Genomic DNA, 21647 nt, shown 5'->3' with positions numbered 1-21647 from the left:
CAGGCTCCCAGCGGAAGAGCCTGATGGGGGGCTTGATCCCAGAATGCCGGGATCATGCCCTGAGCCGAAGGCAGATGCTTAACGACTGAGCCACCCAGGCACCCCACATGCAGCATTTTTCATCAACTCGAAGCAAAATTGGTCTGAATGTGTTATAATTGTTATGAGTTCATGTCGCAGTTTCACTCTCTGAAACAGTTTAAATGGCATAAGAATTGTGTGTTTCTTAAAGATTTGAAAAATTCCTGTATGAAACTGTCTGGCTCTGGAGCTTTATTTAGGCCTGGATTACTTGGCACACGAATGTTAACGGGAACTGTATTTTCATTTTTCATCATTATAAAGTGACCCTCACAGTCAGCCTGGTAATAAGGTAGGGATGGTATGGAGGGACTGGAGGCAAGGAGAAAAAGGTTAATTATTGCAATGACCTGGGCACAATAAAGAGGGTCCGAGGTAGTAGCAGTGAGGAGGGGAACATGAATCAGATACAGAAACGGTCCAAGGACAGGTTTCATCCTTCACTTCTCCGAGCAATCGAAGAAGTTATGGTTTCTTCCTGCAACTAGCTCCACATCGTGCATGCTTCCCTCTTGTTCTCCAACTGTCTCCTGTTTATATGTCCTATCATCAGCTAGATTGTTTGACTTTTGTATCCTTTAAAGCCCACCCCCTAGACACATACCAGTTAACTCCTTACATGACTGATTCAATCATCACGACAAGTTATTGTTAGAATGCTGCTCACCAGAATAAAGAAATTAGAGTATTACGTGGTTTCTACACTGAAGTCACGAGATAACAAAGGCAGAACTAACTATAAAAGAGTGAACTGAGCCACAATATAAGACGGCATTGACAGCCTTTAGAACTGGGGTGGTAAAGGCCATCGTTTAAGAAAACTCAACTACTATTAGAATGACCACAGATTCTGAGTCAGTTGCCAATCAATGAGGCTTTAACATTTAACCCTGATGTTGCAGTTCTCACGCCCACCTACTGCGTCCCCCCTGACTGGTTACAGGGGGCTGAGTCTCAACGGACTGGCTGGGAAGGGCAATGGCAGGAGACTCACCAGGTTGTCCAGCATCCTCATGAGGGCCTCGAACTCGTGCTCCCCCAGCCGGCTCTTCTGCATGGGCCCGAAGGTGCTCCCTGCCCACTGCACGGAGCCCACTTCATGGGGTCGGTGCTTCTCCTGCTCCAGGAGGATGAGGTTCTCCACTCCCCCAGCGCCGGACAGGGCGGATACCTGCAGCAAAGAGCAGAAAGACCTCAGTGTGCACGCGCGTGTGTGTACACGTGTCTAGAAATGTGAGCTGTATTTGGCTTTTTCCCTCCCAGAGGAAAAGCCACTCCGAAGTTAATGGGCATGTACCCATTTCCAGAGAAAGAGGTATTAGCAGTTTCTTTCTTAATGTTAGTTCGTAGAGACTACAGAAGAGGAGGAAGCAGCAAGTGCTAAACCTTAAGAATAATGCAATACAGAGCGCTGAAAAGTTACCTGGATACAGACCAACCTCAATTTGTGATTATTTCTGGGGAAGGTGGGGGGATAAGATCAGAAAGGGCTCCAAAGGGGACTTCAATTCTTGTCTGTAATATTTTATTTCTTCAAGAGGAAAAGATCTGAAATAAAAAGGCTTTTACTTTTTAGAGCTGAGTGGTGGTTAGTGGGTGTATATTATCCTTCTGCATCTTTCTGTGTGTTTGAAATATCTTCCCCTGCCTTTTTTTTTTTTTAAAGAAAAAAGTCACTTGAAAGAAATAGGCTGGCTTCTCAGCCAATAAAACAGGAGAGTAGACTGATGGCCTGAATGAACAGGTGCAAAGGAAGAGCTCATCTTCCGCTGTGGGATTAGTCAGTCGAGGAAACCCAGAAAAAGGAGACACCTAAAGTGCTAGTAATACACAGCCAGGCCCCGTGGAGGGGTCAGGCAGCGTCACCAACGCACTTGGAGCGTTCGCCCCACTGTCCAGGCTCCATGGCAAGGGGAGAGAACAAGTGGCTGCAGGCAATGGACTTTGAGTATTAGGGCAAAAGGTGTGTGTATACAGCAGGCGATTTTAGAATGACCCTAGAAAACATTTATTAATCTAACTAATCTCCTTATTTTCTAATTCCATGTCCATCTAATGGCACATTCTATTTACTCCCTGAATCCAGTGCTCAGATATAATTGGTTATGATTTGGCTTCCAGGGTGAGACCAGCAACAGGGAGAGATGGTGGTTTCCGAGATTTCTCGGTAGGGAGCCAGGTGTTCTGTGCTGCAATCTGATTAATATTTGATACCTCCTGTAAGCCTACTTATTACAGGAGAATGATCTGATTATATAAACTTCCAGTGCTCCAGTTTTTGCTGAAAATGAAAGGATGCAATTTAGCTGGCCGGCCAACATAAGTCTATGAACCCGTGAGGATCTGGCACACATCCTGGAGTGTCTTAGATTCACCAATGTAACACATGGCTCCCGTGAGACTTCCTAGAGGTCGGCCAGGCCACTTTGCGAGGTGACCCCTGTCCCCTGTGAAGAGGAGGAAGCAAGAACACTCATTTTCTGTACACTCTTCATCCAAGCCCCGCATCCAGTTGAAGGCTCCATTTTTATCTGGTAAAGATGGAAACTTTAATAGTCATTTATTCCATCCTTCCACCAAAGCTAAGGGTCCTTGTCCAACATCCCTGGAAGATAGTCAGCTCCATGCTTAGTGAGGCAGCCTACTATACCGTTGTCCAAATGTTCGAAGGGCTACAGTGAGGTGATACGGATTACACAGAGTGCAAATCCACCTTTTTGTTATGTTCATTCACTAGTTCTGGTTCTGGCCTCTGTTGCCATATTTTCTTTTCTTTCTTTTAAAGATTTTATTTATTTGACAGAGAGAGAGCCAGCGAGAGAGGGAACATAAACGGGGGAGTGGAAGAGGAAGAAGCAGGCTCCCAGCAGAGCAGGGAGCCCGATGCGGGGCTCAACAGGGACCTGGGTTCACGCCCTGAGCCAAAGGCAGATGCTTAACGACTGAGCCACCCAGGCGCCCCTCTGTTGCCATATTTTCTAATGATGAAGTCCCTCACACCCACAGAGGCTGAGCATGTGGGAAAGCACTCTCAATGGCAGTGAATCCCAGCTGGTAGATAAATTACCTGGTTCATCCCAGATCCCCATTTGGCCAAGGCGGGGCTCCAGCCCTTGGGACCCTGGAACCCTGACTTGGAGTGCTGACTGTCAGCTGATCTTTCCTGCTGACCCTCATTTCCCCCGGAGGCAGTGCAATGTAGTGTTTAAGGACATGGACTTGGACACAGGCTGCCTGGGTTTGAATCCTGGCTCTGCCACTTCCTCACTGTGTGATTTGGGGCAGCTATTTGCCCTCTCTGTGCCTGTTTTTCTCATCTGTAAACTGAAAAAAAAAAGTATCTACCTCATGAGCATTATTAAAGGTAATATTTGTAAGGCACCTAGAATAGCACCTGAGCATAGAGTGCCACATCAATGTCTATGATCAATAAATTCTGAGGTTTTACTATGAAAGAAACAATGTGCCCAGGGGACTAGTCATTCATGGAGGAGGGAACTGCCCACATCCTTAAAAGAGCTATGCCTCCTCCCACCTCTCTCTTCCCCTCATCAGTTTCCATGGCGATGGGTAACAGATGGAGAAGAATTGCCTGAGCTTCTTCCCATCTGCCTATAAGCAGAGCAGGGAGCTGCCTCTCTCAGCTGGGGATGACCCAGTTTCCTAGAACCCCAGACTGATAGAGAGCAATGAGAACATTGTCCCCAGGAGAATGGACTAGGCTCTTAGCCTTGAACCACTAAAATGACCACAGCCACGTTTGCTTGTTTGCCAAGGTCACTGAGGGAGAAAAGTAAGACCATGATGGAAACAGAATCTCAGTGCTGGCTGCTCAAGCAGAAATGAGCTGGCCAGGGGCTACCATCCCAACAGCATCTGCAGACTGCTGGCCCCTGGGGGCGCCCATGCCCTAAACCACCCTCACCTCTGGTCTAATCTTGCCTGCTCTGCTTCCACACCCTCCAGCTTCCTTTTTCTCTCTAGAAGCCTCCCTGCTCCACAAGCTGAAAAAAAGCCACAGGAGCTTTTGTGGGGGTTATTTGCCTCCATCGCCTGATGCACTTTAACAAGGTCACGTGGAACCAGTCCTGACTGAAAAGAAAGTGACAGCAGGCAGGGCCAAGAGAAGCCGCTGGGCTGTGGGGGCCGGTGGCTGGCAGCACTGCGCTTTCATCCTCCCAGCTGCTAGGTGGCCATCCTGCCTTTGGTTAAACCGTACCGAGGCCATTTCTCAGTGCGGAGCCTGGGAGAGGTCTTCACCTCGTGCGGGGATACATGGGCATCTCTCTCCATTCATTTTCGGGCCATGCTGTCTTTGCAAAGCGGTAAGAATTATTTTCTCATGGAAACCGCTTCTTCAGAAGGAGGAGGGGAACTCATTAGAGTGCAGACAGGGGGGAAGGAAAGTGGGCATATTGGAGGCTCGGCCAGGTTCTAACATCAGTCAGGGGTCAGAGCTCAGGGCCAGCATCTGTTTGGGGCAGGGAGGCCGCCACATCAGAAAGGAACTGCCTTGATCCTGGTTCTACCCTCTCCACCTTCTGTTCTGACCAGTAGGGGGATGGGGCAGTCTTACACCACTTCTAACACCTCTTCATCATTGTCTTAACAACTGTCCTCTCAACATATTCTTTTGAAAACCGCTGAGAAAGGTGCCATTTGCAGAACCTCCACTAGCAATGCTTCTGGGATTATCCCATTCTTTCCCCGTCCCCCAACTCCCAAGACAAAGGCAGGCCTTCCTCCTGGGGTGCTGCTCTGCCCAGACCAGCCAGGAGAGGGCAGACAGGACACCAAAAGGACTTTGCAAAGAGCTGACTCATCCTGGAGCAGTTAGCCTTCCCTTCTGTCAACCGAGTCCTAAAAATACCATCAGCAACACCTCTCCTTATCTGAAAGGCCCCATCCTCAACAGGACCCCATAGGCCCCACATGTCCAGCTGAGGAAACACAGAAAGCAAGTCCCTGACCCAAAGACACATATCCCAGAGCTGGGAAGGATGGAGTCCATTCAGCTTGCAAGGCCCCCTTACTCACCCTGGACAGCTTGCCACACTGAAAGGAGCACGTGTTTGGCTTATGTAACACCACCTTGTTATCTGGCAAAACTATAGGATTTGTGTTTTCCTATTGCTTTTCCACCAATTCCTCTAGGCGTCCCATGATCACTGACAATCCCCACCCACTCTCGACTCCATCCCTTACTCGTTAGGAGGACCTCATGATGGGCTCCCTGGATATTACGCTGGGGGTTCCCTGGTGTTCAGGCTTACCATGTCTAACTTCGCCCTTTTCTGGGCTGGACCATGTTCATGGTCTTTGCAAACTACACCCTCCAGACAAAAAAAGAAAAGACCTACCTACGACGTGGTGTCTATTTGGCATAGCTAGATGTAACAGTTATACCCCAGGTAATAGGTGAGCATGGGAAGAACTTTTATATCCCCTATTACAGTTTCTCCCGCTGTCCGATTGATGGGCCTAGACAGCTCCCTGTCCTGGGCACTGATCCTCAAGAGGTGGGTACTGGTTGTTAGGCAACAGTGATAAATATTTTAAAGCTACAAAACTGATTCTAAGTGTGAAACTTTAGAAGGATAAGGTGGTGCCAAGGCAGAGAAATAGGGCAAGGCTTTTAGACGGCTGGCTCCCAGGACTCCTTAAATCATGGCCAGTGGGGCCTCCGTCAGAGCCAAACCAGGGCCCGCTCCCCAGAGGAACCTGATCACCTGTATCTCACACGCAGCCTGCAGGTGGAAGATCTTATAAAACGCCTCCTCCACGGTGTCACCGAGAGCGACCACTCCATGGTTCCTTAGCACCAGGATCTGCAGAGGAGCAAGTAGGCCAATTAAAACTTCAAGCCTTTTAAACTTCAGTGAAGGAGAGATTTTTCATTTACTCCAGATCGGTTTCCATATCCAATCCCAAAGCATGCCCCCAATTCCTTGTTCATTCTCCCCATACAAATACCCCAATGCTACCCCACATGTGATTTTAACCCTAAGCAACCTCCTTAAGAAATAGAAGATGCTTTTTAAGATGGAGACTACAGAGCTTGGTGGATTTCTTTGGGCAATACCTGGATTTTTAGGCTTTCAAGGGGTTCAAAGTCTGAAAAACTGTGTCTGTGTTAAAGCAAATGAAATTATTTTGTGTCCAATAGGAGGGTCTAACCTCAAAAGCAATCTCCTGCTCCTATGACTTAGTTGACTTGGAAATTAAAAGCCAAGGGGGTGGCTCTGCAGAAACAGGTGAGTCGTGTCACCTCTCTGGACCTCAAGTCTCCTCCCCATGAACTCGGTGAGGCCCTGGTAGCTCTAAGACCCTACACTTCTGTGAAAGAGGCCGTAGTGGCCTTCTACTCTAACTCTCTGGTTTTGCAGAAGAGGAAACAGAAGCCTAAAGAAATGGAAAGCCTCCCAGCTAATCAGGGACAGAATCGGAACTAGCACTCAGGTGTTCTCACTGTTGGTGCAACGCTTATGACTCAGCCAGGGGCAGGCAGACAAAAGGGGGCAGGGGAGAGAAACAGACATGAATTTATACTAAGAGCCTGACTCCCCAAATTTCAGATGCAGAACTGTTTCTTGGTTGGTTTTATCCTCAAGAACTCTCTGAAACCAGGTGATGCCCACCTAGCAGCAGGGACACAGACCCACGTGCTGGGTGTGTCCTTGCAGACCTGGGCTGAGGCCTAGTGGCATCATCATCACATCCTCTCTTGCTGAAAACAGCTGGAGGTTTTTCCTCTCAAGTGCCAGAGAAATGGAAAGAGATGATGACTCCGGCCTAAAAAGATTTTGCAGATAGCAAATGCCCCATCTCTGAAATTCTTGCGGCATTTCGTCGATGTGAACATCTCCCCCTTCTCCTGGCACTGCTAATGAGGCTTTAGGGAATGTTGGGAAAGAGTGGCAGGGATTTCTCCTGTGTGTCAGGGATGGGAAGACAGAGGCTCTCAGACTGGAAATGACTCAGGCAGTGAGTGCCTTTCGAGGACAGGAACAAACATCCATCAACCTAGGCTCAGCTCCAGAACTTCCCGTACTAAACTGGCTACCTCTAACTATGACTGCAGGGAAGCAGCACTCTCCTATATTAGACTCTAGGGGAGGAGACGACAATGTGTCTATGTGAAATGAGAGTAATAAAATGTGTATCCCTGGGAATATATCCTAAGGAAATGATTGCAAGCTTATAGAGAGATTTAGCTAAAAGGATTTTCATCCTGTGTAGTTTATAGCAAGGAAAAATTCAGGGCGGGGAAACTTCCAGTGTCCAATCACAGAGGATTGTTAAGGTAAATGGTGGCATAGCCATTTATACATGAGATATAATCTAATAATTTAAAATAGTGTTTTAGAAAATATGTAATAACATACAAAGGTGTTTACTGGATATTGCTAAGGGAAAAAAGGAGAATACATTTTCTGATCCTAGTTTTCTAAATATACGTGAATATATTTGTGGAGTGTGCACCAAAATCTCAGGATAGTGGGATAAAGAGAATTTTATCTCACTTTTTTGTTTATGTGCAACTTCTTCTTTTTTTTTTTAAGATTTTGTTTATTTACGTGACGGAGAGACAACCAGCGAGAGAGGGAACACAGCAGGGGGAGCGGGAGAGGAAGAAGCAGTCTCCCAGCGGAGGAGCCTGATGTGGGGCTCGATCCTGGAATGCCGGGATCATGCCCTGAGCCGAAGGCAGACGCTTAACGACTGCGCCACGCAGGCGCCCCTATGTGCAACTTCTAAACAATGTCCACTGAACACGTCACTCATGATGTAGGCCTTTGACAATCCCACCCCAGAGTGTCTTCCCAGAACAGCCGAGCAAACCTTGCAGGTGGGTCCAAGGCACTTCTGCAGGCTGATCCGATCTGCTTCCTGCTCCATCCCACCGTTGAAGTCATAATAGGCCATGTCCCCCACCAGCAGGGCGTTGTGGGAGACAGGCAGGAGGCCCCACTTCATGGCTGACACCTTTAGTGAGAAAGTGGAATGGTTAGCACCTGTGGCTCCCCGACTCCATCTCTGCCCTTTCCTCCGAGTGGTACTGCCAGGCTCTACTCTGGGGACTAGTAGGGTTGGGAGCAAGCCCCCAAGAAAGGCACTGCCCTTTGACTCTGCTGCACCTGGCTGGACTCCGGCTTTCTGGCTGCTTCCTCTGCCGTCTTTCCATCACCATTTTGACAGCAGCCATGTCAATATACCTCTCTCTAAAATTGCTACAAAGAATGCTTTGAGAAAGCTAGTGCTGCTGCCCACCCCCTGCTTTTCTCTTGTGCTAGGACTCTGGAAAGAGGTAGGGGTAACGGAGTTGGCACCAGGCTGGAACAAAGCAGGGTCCAGGGTCCTCTGAGGTGAGCTGGTAGACATCCTCAGCTTTGAGGTCAGTGCAGAAACAGGGAGGCCCACTGAGAGGCTCCATTTTACTAGTGACAGGGCAACAAGACTGCCAGGAAACAGGGTTAAAATTCATGCTTCATACTCTGCCTTTTATTAAAAGCAAAGAGCGTGGAGAGGTTTAGGAGAGCCTCTTGCTTTGTTCCCGCTTTCTGCCCCATGAGTGAGCCTGGGCTCTGCAGAAACGGACACTCAGCACAGATACATCATTCAGTCTTGGCCCAAATTCTGGAAAATCTGAGTGCTCATAATGGGTGTGCTTCACAGAAAAACCCCAGGCCAATGACAAGTCTGCTCTGCCCCTGCAGGTGTAAGGCCTGGAAGTCAGTAAGATGGGTTGAAGGTTGAGGGAACACCCAGACCTGCTTGGTTGTTGCCTTTCCAGGTGACATTGCGGTGACTTAGGTACACATGGAGAAACTACCAGAGCCCCTGAGGGGACAACCTGATCCTTGAGGGTATTCCTTCTACTCTCTCTGAGTTTTCCTTGCTCCTGTTCTGCCTCACAGCCTACCCAGGGCTATGAAGAGTGGACAAGTCCAGGTTCCACCATCTTATCTTTTATCAAGATCTCTCCTCACCAGAGCCTGGGCTGGGGGTGGGGGTTGGGGCAGGCGTCAGTCTGATAGGACTGACCTAGGTGCCGTCACTTGGGTAAGTGGTGCTCGTGCGTGTAGGTAGCAGGGTGGGGGACGCAGTAGAGCAAACATTGCGTATCTCTGCCTTATGTCCCCAAACCAAGACTTCTGGGCTTGGAAAAATGGAGAGGATTAGGGTCACCACACTGGGTGTTCCCTCTCCTCACCTTGACCTGAGTTGCAGGAAATCTTTCCAGAACTGTTTTAAATAACGAGATTGCCACTAGCGTGGGGGGCTTATGTCTTTCCTCAGGGAGGACCTCAGAGAAGCAGGTAGCATGGGTCTGCTGCCAGCCTCGGGGACTGAGACGCTGGCCTTCGAGCGGACACTCACGGCTGCTGTGGCCGGCGTGTGCAGGTGGATGACGCAGCGTGCGTCAGGTCTGGCTGCGTAGATGGCCGAGTGCAGGCAGAAGCCCGTGGTGTCCACTGGGAAGCAGCTGCTGCCCTTCTCCACCACCTCTCCCAGGATGTTCACCTTGATCTGGGCCAGGGAAGAGAAACTTGTGGGCAACGGCAGGCAGGGGCCCTCACGACCCTCCCCCCAGGTGGGCCACACCCGCTCACCAGGAGCCAGGGCTATGCTCGGTGTTGGGAGAAAAGGAGACCTGTTCCTGCCTTTGGTGAGTACGCAGGCTAACAGGAGATAAGGCTGATTATAATTCAGTAGGTAAAATTTTACCAGGCATAAGAATCACCTGGAGATCCTATCAAAATGCAGATTCTCTACAAACTGGTGTGGCCACTCTGGGGAACAGTAGGGAGGTTCCTCAGAAAGTTAAAACTAGAACTACCCTATGATCCAGCAATTGCACTACTAGGCATTTACCCAAAGGATATAAAAATACAGATCTGAAGGGGCACAATAGCCAAACTATGGAGAGAGCTGAAATTAGTCCATCGACTAATGAATGGATAAAGATGGGAGGGGTGTGTGTGTGTGTGTGTGTGTGTGTGTGTGTGTGTGAACGCCACAGACTAACTATGCGTGGGGCCAGCCAGAGCCACCAACAGTTGTATACACACACACACACACACACACACACACACAGGAATATTAGCCATCAAAAAGAATGAAATCTTGCCATTTGCAATGACATGGATAGAGCTAGAGTGTATTATGCTAAATGAAAGAAGTCAGAGAAAGAAAAATACTACATAATCTCACTTATATGTGGAATTTAAGAAAGAAAACAGATGAAATATGGGAAGGGGGAAAGGAGAGAGGGATTCTTAAGAATAGAGAATAAACTGCGGGTTGATGGAAGGAGGTGGGTGGGGGAGGGGTAGATGTGTGATGGGCATAAAGGAGGGCACTTGTTGTGATAAGCACTGAGCGTTGTATGTAAGTGATGAATCACTGAATTCTACTCCTAAAACCAATATTGCACTGTATGTTAACTAAAATTTAAATTAAAAAAAAAAGCAGATTCTGATTCAGTAGACTAAGAATGGGACCCAAGAGTCTGCATTTCTGACAAGTTCCCAGGTGATACCCATGCTGCTGGTGCACAGACCACACCTTGGCTGGAGGTGCTAGAAGAGAATCAGTCACAGAATTCTCTAGAAGCAGATGGGTGGAGTATTTGATACCAATGAAAGAGGGGGATCAGAGAAGCCTTCCCAGAGGAAGGAAGAAACATCTAAGCTGAGCCTTTTTCTTGTTTTTTCACTCTTTATTTTGCATTTTTAAGCGTCATACACAAAGGTAAAGATAATAGTGTAATAAACACCCATTTACCAATCACCCAAAAGCTAGATCTTAAAGGACAGGTAGAAACTAGTCACTGGACTTATAATCTGCATTTGATGCCAAGGAGCTAGTAGATATCATGGCTAACAATCACACACTTGTGTGTGAGTGTGTGAGTGTGTGAGTGTGTGAGTGTGTGTGTGTGTGTGTGTGTGTGCGTACGCACCACTGCTGATGGCTCTGGCTGGCCCCGCACACAGCAAGGCTGTGGTGTTCCCTGCTTAGCATAAACATCACCATTAGAGAAGGTCACTTTCTCTGACACAGCGGGACAAGAGACTATTCCTTACTCGTGCTTAGGCATAGACACAAATGACACTGTGCAAGTGCAAAAATGTCCACCACCCCCTCCTGGCTAACAGGAGGCACTGACGCTTCTCTATCAATGGTAGCTTCAGCCTCGCTCCCCGCCCCCGCCTGCCTCGCAGAGCTGCCCTGCGCCTGACAGTGCGCCATGCAAGGCAGCACCCCTTCCTAGGACCAACCAGCGGTGCTAATGTCAGTTCGCCAGCACGCAGCTGTCAGAGTACAGTTTCTACACGGAAACCTGACTGCATCTCTCACCTGCTTACAATGCTTCAGCGGCTCTGCTCGCCCAGAAGAGTAAAGCCAAAGCACCATCACAATGCTTTCGGTGCCATTTATCAGCTGGTCCCTATCCCCTTCCCAGCCTCGCTTCCAGACACGGAATATGTGAGCCAGACACGGCCCCTCGCTGCCCTCCCACGTGCACCAGGATGTGGCATGTGCCTGGCTTTGTGTCAACTGTCCTCCTCCTGAGGACACAGTTCTCTCTGTCCAGTCTCTCCTGCCTCCGCATCTAGGTGGCCCTGTGCAAGTCACTTACCTCCCTGGGCACCAGCGTCCTCTCCTGCCTGTGAAGTGGCCTTGGCAGTCCTCAAGGTCCTACCCTGCCCAGATATTCTGTGACTTGGTACACTGGCTCTTTAACTGCATACCTGGTCTCAACACGTGATTGTGTCTCAAGCCTGGCAGAGGCCCTGGGGTGGCACCCTCTGGCCTCAGATGTACAGCACAGCAGCTGCAGCCCATGCACCTAAGAACCGCTGGGCCTCTTCTGATTGTAAGAAAGCCCTTTCTACTGCTTTCCTCCTCCTGCCCAGGAATCTTTCCTGATCAAGACAAACTTCTGGAATTTTCTTCCTACTATACCTAAAAGGAGCAAGAGAACCAAAAGGGGTCCCAGAGCTATTTTTAATGGCATCGGCACTAGGCCAGTCTTGCACTGCTTTGAGACAAAGCACTGGCTGTTGTTCTAATATATTCCCCAATCCAGGAAGGCCTCCCCATTCCCAGACTTTGGGGTCCAATCCCAGCACAGAAGACCCCAGGCCCATCTCCTCCCCCTCCTCCCTCCTACTGCACTTGCTGCCTACACCTCATATTTGGTCTCATGGTTGGGTTGTGCTATGGGTATTCTGCTTTGGAGCCATGTGTCTTCTCTTCCCCACCAGACTGCAAGCTCCACGAGGGACAGAATGGCAGTAGCTAATCTGCAGATGACCTTTCACTGTAGGCTGCTGTCATTTCAATAAGCAATGGGCAGTGAGATGCCGGACTATACTTACCAGGCTGGATGCGGTGACTTCACTGCAAGAAACTCCCTTAGGGCTAATCAGGAAGTGATCCTGCTCCTTGCTGACTCTCAGCTAGAGGGAAGACACACGTTCTCAGTGGCAAGGAGACAGAAGGGTCATTTCCAAGGACACTCTGCTTGAATCCCCTCTTCCCCTGAATCCACTGCACCTAAAACTCACTCTCAAGAACCCTTCTCTCCGCCCAGCACACGAGAGATGAAGGGGACCTGGCCTTTATTTGGAACTGGGGCAAGGGACCTACAAGAGGAATCTCCCAGTGATCAAGGGTAGCCCTAGAAATAGGATCCAGGAGTTCCTAGCTCCTTATGCAGGGAAGTGGCCGCAGGGAAGCTTGTCTATTTCAGGTGACCACAGTAGTTAGAAATGTTAGAAGGGCTCAGCGCATGGCCATGCCAACGGGCAGGAGCTCTCCCTTGGGATTTTGTCAGGGTCACATGCAGTACCCACCCCACTCCCAGATGCTCTGCTCACCGTGACATAGGTGTCGCTCAGCTGGGCCCAGCCATAGAGGTCTAGGAGACGGTAGACGCTGCTGATCTTGCACCGCATGAGCCGCTCCCCCTTGGCCAGGTTCAAGGAGTCAGCTGTGTGGAGGTCATTGATGGGTGTCATCATGGAGAAGTCTGCAGGGAAACAGGGTGGGGACAGGGCAGCTCTCAGGGTCAGGGCTGCTGTCTGCCCCCCTTCTTTCCTTGCCCTAGTCCTCTCTAAATTCTCAGTGGCACTACAACTGTACCAGAGACTTCCACAGGCAAGGAATCAAATATTCTTTGACCCTCATCCAGGGGGAGAAAATCCATAGAATGGATAGTTGTGCCCAAGAAGGTCTTCTGCTTATTCAGATAAAAATGGCATTGCTTTTGGTCAAAAATCATGGCAAAATTCAAACCACAGAATGAAGGATTCTCGGAATGCCAAGCTCACAATAAATCCTAAAGATGGACATTGAATAAAAGCAAGAATAAGTTACTGAGTGGAAATATAGGTATATTTCATCAGCTAGTTTTGATGAAGTAGATACTAATCATTAGACCTGCTACTGTTTATTGTTTTAAACTATACCATGTAATATAACTTTTCCTCTGCTTTGGAAACAGGGCAAATCAGAAAGCCAAGTCAGCCAGGAAGTAAATTTCTCAACTTCTTCCCACAAGTCATAAACTTCCGGAAGTCAGTGTGGCTAGCTGAAGGGCTTCAGGCTTCAGGCAGGCCATGTCTGCTCCCCTCTGGATATGCAGTCTCTTGGTTACTAATGGTTCTTTCTGGGAATTTGGGGAGTTACGGAAGGGATTTGGAAATGGGCCTAGAGGGCTTGACGGTCTTATCTTCAGGGCACATAAGGGGTTAGGAGGTGATGTCCAGTCTATCCCATTAAAAATGATAACCGCTCCCTGCATGCCTCCGGAAGGCATGAGAGGGTGTCTGAGCCCCAGCACTTCCGATTAGTCAGTGTCTAGAAACCAATAAAAGAATCAGTAGGAAAGGGTTCTGGCTTAAAATGATGTCTGGCTGGGAGCCTCCTGATGCCGCCTCTCCCAGCATCCCGCTAAAAACTTTAATGGGTTAGATGCCCTTTAGCAGCTTCCACTGTCTCAATAAACTCACTACTACACTGTGCGATATCTGTCCTGCATCAGGTTCGCCATTAGTTATAATGATGAGAGGGTCTGCAAAGGTCAAAGTGGACCACGTGCTGTGGGGCCTACATACAGCAAGCAGAGGAAGCCTCGAAACACCCACGTCAGGAATATGCACCCCAAAAACCTGTGCTCACCAGAGGAGGGATACCTCTGGGGCATGTGTCCAGTAACCAGAGTTCACAGAGAAAGAAGTGGTCCAAAGGCTCAGCTGAACTGGCAAAAAGAACAACAACGAAATTCCAAAGTCAACAATTTCTCATTGGAATTGACCAGTCTGGGATCCCGTCCTCCTGTTTGTGCATTCCCCAGACAAGCCTCTTTCCTTCACTCCCCGCAGCAAGAAGGAAGGCATAGCAAAAGCATAAGCCTCCCGAGACAAAGCCAGGCAGGGGGAGCTATTGTTGGGAGAGGGTCTTCAGACCCAGATTTCTTTAATTCCTTCTCTTACAAATAAGTAGGAAATCCCCAGGGATGGCCAGGAGGACAGAATAGGTCTAAAAACATGCCATCTCCTCCTTTGTGTCCTTTATCAGTGTCTCCCCTCCCCCACTCTGTGGAGCTTTGCTGTAAGGATTACCCTACCAGCAGACCCAGGGTGGGAGAAGAGACCAGAAGGCTCCACGAGCATCCCAGAGCCTCTGCTCTCAGGATTTTAAGAGAAAGAATGCTTATTCTGACCAGCCTCACAAAAGTTAAGATGACTGAACGCCAGGTTTATGACTCAGATCTAACCAAGCCTTACTCAAGGGACCTAAGAAAACAGAAAAAAGATGAAAACTCCCTAACCACCTCCAGGAAAGCTAAGACTGAAGGACACATGATTGCAAGAAAGAAACCAAAATAAAAACACAAAACAACCACAAAATTCTAAGGCAAATGGAACTGGACAAAGAACAACTGCGCTTGAACTCATGACACTTGGAACTTCCCCTCTCCACATTCCCAGACTCAGATACCCTGAACATGCCCTAATCAGATTTTCAGGCATCCAACTGTCTTCCTGACAGATGCTGGTCGGTGAGGCAGTGGGAATGCTGGTCGGCTCTGTTTCTCTTTCAAAAGAAAAAGTATAAGGACAGAGACATGAAAATGACGAGAAAGAATAGGATAGCTATGAGAGACAAAGACCAGAGAGTCAGCGTACAAACAATCAGCACTGACATAGCAGAAAAAAATTTCTGAACTGAAAAACAGACCTGTGTAAATAAATTATAAGGATTTACTACATTCCAGAGGGGAAAGTCCATAAAGAGAAAAAGCCTACAATTATATGCTTCCTGGCACATTTCTGTAATACAAGGATAAGAGGGAAAAATGCACAAACATCTACCAAAAAAAATGTTGGTTACCTACAAAGGAACAAAAAACCCGGCTGGTTCAGATTTCTCTGCCATAGCAAGAGATGCCAGAAGACAATGCTGTAAGAGGTTTACCAACAAACCACACTAAAATAAAGTAACGTGAAGCAGGTAAAAAGAAAAGAATCGTCAAAAGTATGCCCACCAAATATAAAGAAAAAATAAATGAGGTCATAATATCATCAAAGTAGAAATCAGGGAAAGCCCTATTCCTCTGGAATATTCATCCTTGGTAACAAGAAGGGAGGCAGAGCAAAAGCATACGCCCCCCTAGACAAAGCCAGACAGGAGGGGGCATGGCTGGGAGGGCCTCTGTAGCGGTCATTTTACATGAATTAAACATATAATCCGTCATGAAGCTATAGCCATAAAGGACATTTATGCTTTGAATAGCATCTCATCAAGATACAAAGCAAGAGCTACCAGAAATATGAAGAAAAATGAACACTAATTAAATATACAGTGGAAGACAACACAACGCTCATTTTTTACAAAATAAAAAAAAATGAAGATACAGATTAAATACTATGCCCTGGAGATAGAGTCTATACCTATATATCATTCAAAAATGATATTATTAGGCCACAGAGACAATCTCAATAAATCCCCAACATAGATAAATAGGCCACGTTTTCCAAAAACAATGCAATCAAACCAGATGTTATAAACAAACCCTTAAAATAATACACATTCAACCACTTGGAAATGAGAAAACACACTCCCAGATAGCTCTTAGAATAAAAATAAAATCAAAACAGCAACCCAAAACTATCTAGAAATTAACAATAAAGGAAATATTATATCCAAATGCATGGGATAAGACGAAACTTACAGAGAAAAAAAATTCATAGCCTAAAACATCTTTGTTATTGAATTAAATATGAAAATAAAGCATCCATTTTATTCTACTCTAGAAAACATAAAAATAACAAAACAAACCAAAGAAAAGTTATGGAAAAGTATTAGTGAATAGAAAAACAAGATCTATGCATTCGGAAACTAGAAAATTAGTAGAACTATATAGAAATCCAAGAACTGGCTCTTGTGAGAAGATGTATGAATAAACCAACATCTACACTGGCCATAAAAGAAAGCGGGATTACACAACACCAGGAATGAGAATGGGATGTCAGCTCACTCACAGCAGGAAGTTCAAATGATAGAAATAATATTGCAAATCACTCTAATAATTTTAAAAACCTCCACAAAATGGATTATTTATTTAAAACATATGTTCAAAATTTACTCAAGAAGCAGCAAAATAATTTTTTTTTAAAACCCTAGATGAAACTGAGAAAAATAATGTTATAAAAAATGTTCCAGATCTGCATGGCTTTACAAGTAAGTAATAAACCTCCAAGGAAGAGAGACTTCCTATCTTATGTAAATGCCATCAGGACAAAGAAAAGGATGAGGATCACCTGATTCATCTTACGAAATTATAGCCTTAAAACCAATACTAAATGAGGACTGCTCAAAAAGTGAATTTCTGACCAATCTCATATATGAATATGCAAATTCTATATAAAAGTCTAGCAAATCAAATTTAGAAGAGTATTTTCAAAAGAACGCATCAAGAGCAGGAATGACTGATTTCAGGAATGAAAAAAGAATTCAATGTTCAGAAATCTATTAATATAATTCATCGCATCAATAGTTCAAAGAAAGAGAAATCAATAAATGCCCAAAATGCATTTTATAAAATTCAACATCCATTTCTGAAAAGAACCCATATTGAACTAGAATAAAAAGATACTTCCTCAACATGGTAACAAACTCAGACTCTTGTGGTAAAGGATTTTTATTAAAGTCAGATACAAGACAAGGATGATTACTCTCTAATCTATTATTAAACATTTTTCTGAGGGTTCTAATGGATGTGAGAAAACTGGAAAAAGAAACCAAAGGGTAAATTTTGGAATGAAGGATTAAAAATGACCATTATTTGCAGGTTATGTGATTTTTCTATATACAAAACCCAAGAGAATTAACTGAGAAGCTGTAAGAATTTAAGAGTTCAATAAGAAGCTACTTTCCCTGGATGACAGCTATAATCAGAAAGAAAATTGAATGGAGGAAAAAAATAATCTAAAATAGCAAAGTTATATAAAATTTCCAAGATAAACTTAACAAGAAATTAGTAGGGACTATAAGAAAATAACTACTAACCTTCTCTCATGGACATTAAAAAAAAAGCAAATAAATAGAAGACATACATCATTTCCGAAAAGCCTTAAAATTCATTTGTTCAGCCATCAAAAAGAACGATTTCTCAACATTTGCAGCAATATGGACGGGACTGGAGGAGATAATGTTAAGCGAAATAAGTCAAGCAGAGAAAGACAATTCTCATATGGTTTCACTCATTTATGGAACATAAGAAGTAGGAAGATCGGTAGGAGAAGAAAGGGAAGAAGAAGGGGGGGTGGTAAACAGAAGAGGGAATGAAGCATGAGAGACTATGGACTCTGGGAAACAAACTGAGGACTTCAGAGGGGTGAGGGGTGGGGGAATGGGATAGGCCGGTGATGGGTATTAAGGAGGGCACGTATTGCATGGTGCACTGGGTGTTATATGCAAGTAATGAATCATGGAACTTTACATCAAAAACTAGGGATGTACTGTATGGTGACTAACATAATATAAAAAAATTATTAAAAAAATGAAAAAAAAATTTGTGCAAATATTTTTAAAACACCTACACTGTGCCAGCTACTTTTCTAAGTCCAACACACTATTCTAGGATACATCAGTGAACAAAACATACAAATATCTTTTCCCCCATGAAACTTACATTCTAATATAAAATTACAAATTTATAAATTCTCCACCAATTAATCTATTTATTTAATATAATCCCAATCAACATCCCAAAAGGGAATTTTTGAGGTATAATGGGGGGGGGGCTTGACAAAATAATTCTTATTTTTAGAAATAATTAAGGGTATTTGTCCCATGGGATGATCAAACATGGGCAAGGTGTTTCTGAGTGTGCAATCAAAAGAGGAACACACAAAGGAAAGTAACAATGTATTCAATTGCATAGAAATTAAAGAGTTCTACAAGACAAAAACATCATTAACAAAAAAGGCAATGGAGAAACTGGAAAAAAATTGCAATATACTTGACAGATAAGAGGGAAATAGCCCCACCTTAAAAGATTTGAAAATCTGTAAGAAAAGAATATGTGAGTAGGAAAACTGGCAAGGAATGTGATAGGCAATTTACTACAAAAAGAAAATCATCCCAACATGTATATGAAAATATATCCAACGTCATTAGTGATCAAATAAATTCACATTAAAACACAAAGTACTATTTATCACCTATCAAATTAGGAGGATGAAACTAATGGTATAATACATACTACAGATCAAGGTGGAGGAAAAGAGCCCTCTCTTGCTTTTCTGGTGGGAACATAAATTGGTTCCGTCTTTGTCCAGGGTAATTTGGCATTACGCATTAATGTCTTTAAAACACACAAATACTTTAAAGCAGCAATTCTAATTCCAGTAATTTGTCTTTAGAATATAGTGATAGAATAAATGAAAGGATTTATGGCACTGTTGTTCACAAGAGCAAAAAGTTATAAACAACCTGAAAGTCCAAAAATGGGAAACAGTCTAAAAATAAGCTATGGCATATTCAATCATGCCACAGAATAGCATACTTTCACCAAACGTTATATTACAGAATCATGTTTTATTATGTGAAAAATTAGTCAAGATATGTTAAAGCTATCAAACTTGCATGTATAATGTGATTCCATTTTTGTTTTCTTTAATTTATATATGTTAAGAGAAAAAGGCTGGAAGGATACACACCAAAATATTGAAAATAGTCAATTCTTGGTTGTAAGCACACAGTACACTGATTTTAATTTCCCTTTCTTGATTATTTTCCTAATTTTTCATCATAATCCTGTATTTATGCTGTTGGAGAAAAGTATTTTTTTAAAGATTTTATTTATTTATTTGAAAGAGACAGAGATAATGACAGAGGGAGAGAGCATGAGCAGGGAGGAGAGGGAGAAGCAGGCTCCCCACTGAGCAGGGAGCCTGATGTGGGACTCGATCCCAGGACCCTGGGATCATGACCTGAGCCAAAGGCAGAAGCTCAACCGACTGAGCCACCCAGGCACCTGAGGGAAAGTATTTTTTGATGTTCATTTCTTCCAGGTTGTGGGCAGAACTTCAGAACCCAGGAAGAGGGTTTCATGCCCAGCCCTGGCTGCCTGTGGTCCTTGTCTATGGAGTCAGGTTGGTCTGTCCAGGGGGCACCAAGACACTGGCTTCAGTGGCCTCCTCCCATCCCTGCCACTCCATCTGCAAGGGAGTGGCTCCAGGGGTTTGAGAAAAGAGCAGCCTAAGTCAGGGGCTACTGCTAGCACATGAGTTTTCTTCAGTTTTGTATCGGCAGCTAGAATAACAGGGAGCAGAACCTGCACTCTCCACTCCTGGGTCCTCAGGCAGAGGCCATGAAGACACTTGGAGTTGCAAAGCTCCTCCCTTCATGCTAATCCACTTATGAAGGGATGGAGAAGTCACATAGAGGCTGCCCTGCCTCTCAGAACAATGACACCATGTCATCCTGTCCCCTCCTCCAGCAGAACCAGAAGGAGGTTTTCCCGTAAGTCACCATCCCCCTTCTATTTCTGGGCACCAGGAACAATTCTCCTGTGGGTCTTTAAATCCAGTAGCCTCAGAAGCAGAGCCAGGTACCTCTTTGGCTGTTCCCCCAGGTCGGCTAACTCAGCTGCACCACTCTCCGTAGCCTGGCAACCAACCCTCTCTTCCCCACCTCACTTCCTCCACCTCTGCTCCTGGCAGCTCCCCAGCTCCCCACGTACTCATGGAAGATGTTGGGAAGACTGCGTGGGAGGTGCTGGCCATGAAGTCCGCGATCTGCCGCAGGGCCCAGATGTTGGAGGAGTTGTTCCCCTTCTTCATCTGCTCCTGGATGAGGCCTTCCAGCTCCTCCCTGAAAGACTGAAGCAGGCCCCAAGGTGCTGGTTCCCTCCGTGGGTCTCATGTGGGAGACTGAGAACCTCTCTTCCAAGAGCCCACTCCGATCCCCTGGGTCAACTAGGCCAGGGCCACACATGGGATCCCTGGGCCTCAGAGGACATTGGGAATTCCACTGGGACCTCAGGAGCCCCCCCCCCCCCCAACTGCTGTTTGGGAAGATGTCCCCTGTTGTGTTCTCTTTGTCCTATGAGTAGTAATCCAGATTCCAGGTCCTTCCTGGGTCTAAGTGATATTCAAAATGTCCCTCCCACTTCCAACCCCCCCCCCACCTCTGGCCATCAGACATGGCAGTGTTTCACTTTAGTAATTAAGAGACATTTTAAAAAGCAGAACTGGACGAAAAAGTGTGCCACCCTCCCTGTTCATCAGCCATGCCTGTGGCTCTTCTGGACCTCAGTTTCCTCATACTGAAGGAATCAGTTACTACTCTAAGCCTGGCTTTTCAGACCATAAATAAGGCATGCCTGTCCACCAGGTGGCAGCAGGAAACACTCAGGAGGAAACAGGGCGCCCCTCATGTGTTGGTCAATCTATAAAAGGACAGAAGAAACATGAACTCCTTTTGTCCCATTTCTTGCCTGAGAATAGAGTCCTATCCATCCAGGCCCCGAAACTTGGGTTGGTACTAACTCTGCCACTTCTATCACACCTCTCATCTCTCCTAGTCCCCCACTAGAGTTTATCCATCATCCCAAAGCTTTTAGTACCTGCCATATTCCTCCGACTCCTCACACAGCGTCACCTGTCACCAAGACTTCAGGCCCATTACCTCAGTGCTCCTCTGTGAAGCCTGAGCTTTTATTGTGTGCTCTCAACCAGGGTCACACACAGCCTGCCTACATATCTTGTCTCTCCAAAGCCCAGTGGGGACTGAGGCAGAGCCTATCCTGGCAGGCACCTGGAGATGCCAGCTCCATCCTGAGCTTCCCAGCCCCTAGGATCATGTACTGTTTACTGAGGACCCCCAGCTCTACTGCCCTCACACTCCCACTGTCTCCTTCCACACTGCTCTTCCTCTCCTCATCCAGCGCCTACATCACCCTCCTACTTCAGTAGTCCATTAGGCCCATGCTTTGTTCTTCCAAATGCACCACTTGCCTCAAGGATGAGCTCTGTCTCCAT

At 46.1% G+C, this 21647-nt stretch overlaps 1 protein-coding gene across 1 annotated transcript in view; it reads right to left on the bottom strand.

Annotated features, from left to right (window-relative positions):
* The window catches only part of ADD2 (adducin 2), a 48301-nt gene that overhangs the window by 15934 nt on the left and 10720 nt on the right, over positions 1 to 21647 (bottom strand). Inside the window, exons 4-10 of the mRNA XM_008699970.2 lie at positions 20348 to 20486; positions 12972 to 13123; positions 12471 to 12551; positions 9463 to 9612; positions 7924 to 8067; positions 5811 to 5909; positions 1076 to 1252 (exon numbers count right to left, since the gene is read on the bottom strand). Of these exons, the coding sequence (XP_008698192.1) occupies positions 1076 to 1252; positions 5811 to 5909; positions 7924 to 8067; positions 9463 to 9612; positions 12471 to 12551; positions 12972 to 13123; positions 20348 to 20486 (942 nt within the window). The remainder of the gene's footprint in view (positions 1 to 1075; positions 1253 to 5810; positions 5910 to 7923; positions 8068 to 9462; positions 9613 to 12470; positions 12552 to 12971; positions 13124 to 20347; positions 20487 to 21647) is intronic.

This window comes from Ursus maritimus, unplaced genomic scaffold (assembly GCF_017311325.1).
Source record: "Ursus maritimus isolate PB19 unplaced genomic scaffold, ASM1731132v1 scaffold_6, whole genome shotgun sequence".
NCBI classification, from domain to species: Eukaryota; Metazoa; Chordata; class Mammalia; order Carnivora; family Ursidae; genus Ursus; species Ursus maritimus.
Note: the sequence above shows the minus strand (reverse complement) of the source record. Positions and strands in the feature narration are given on the sequence as shown.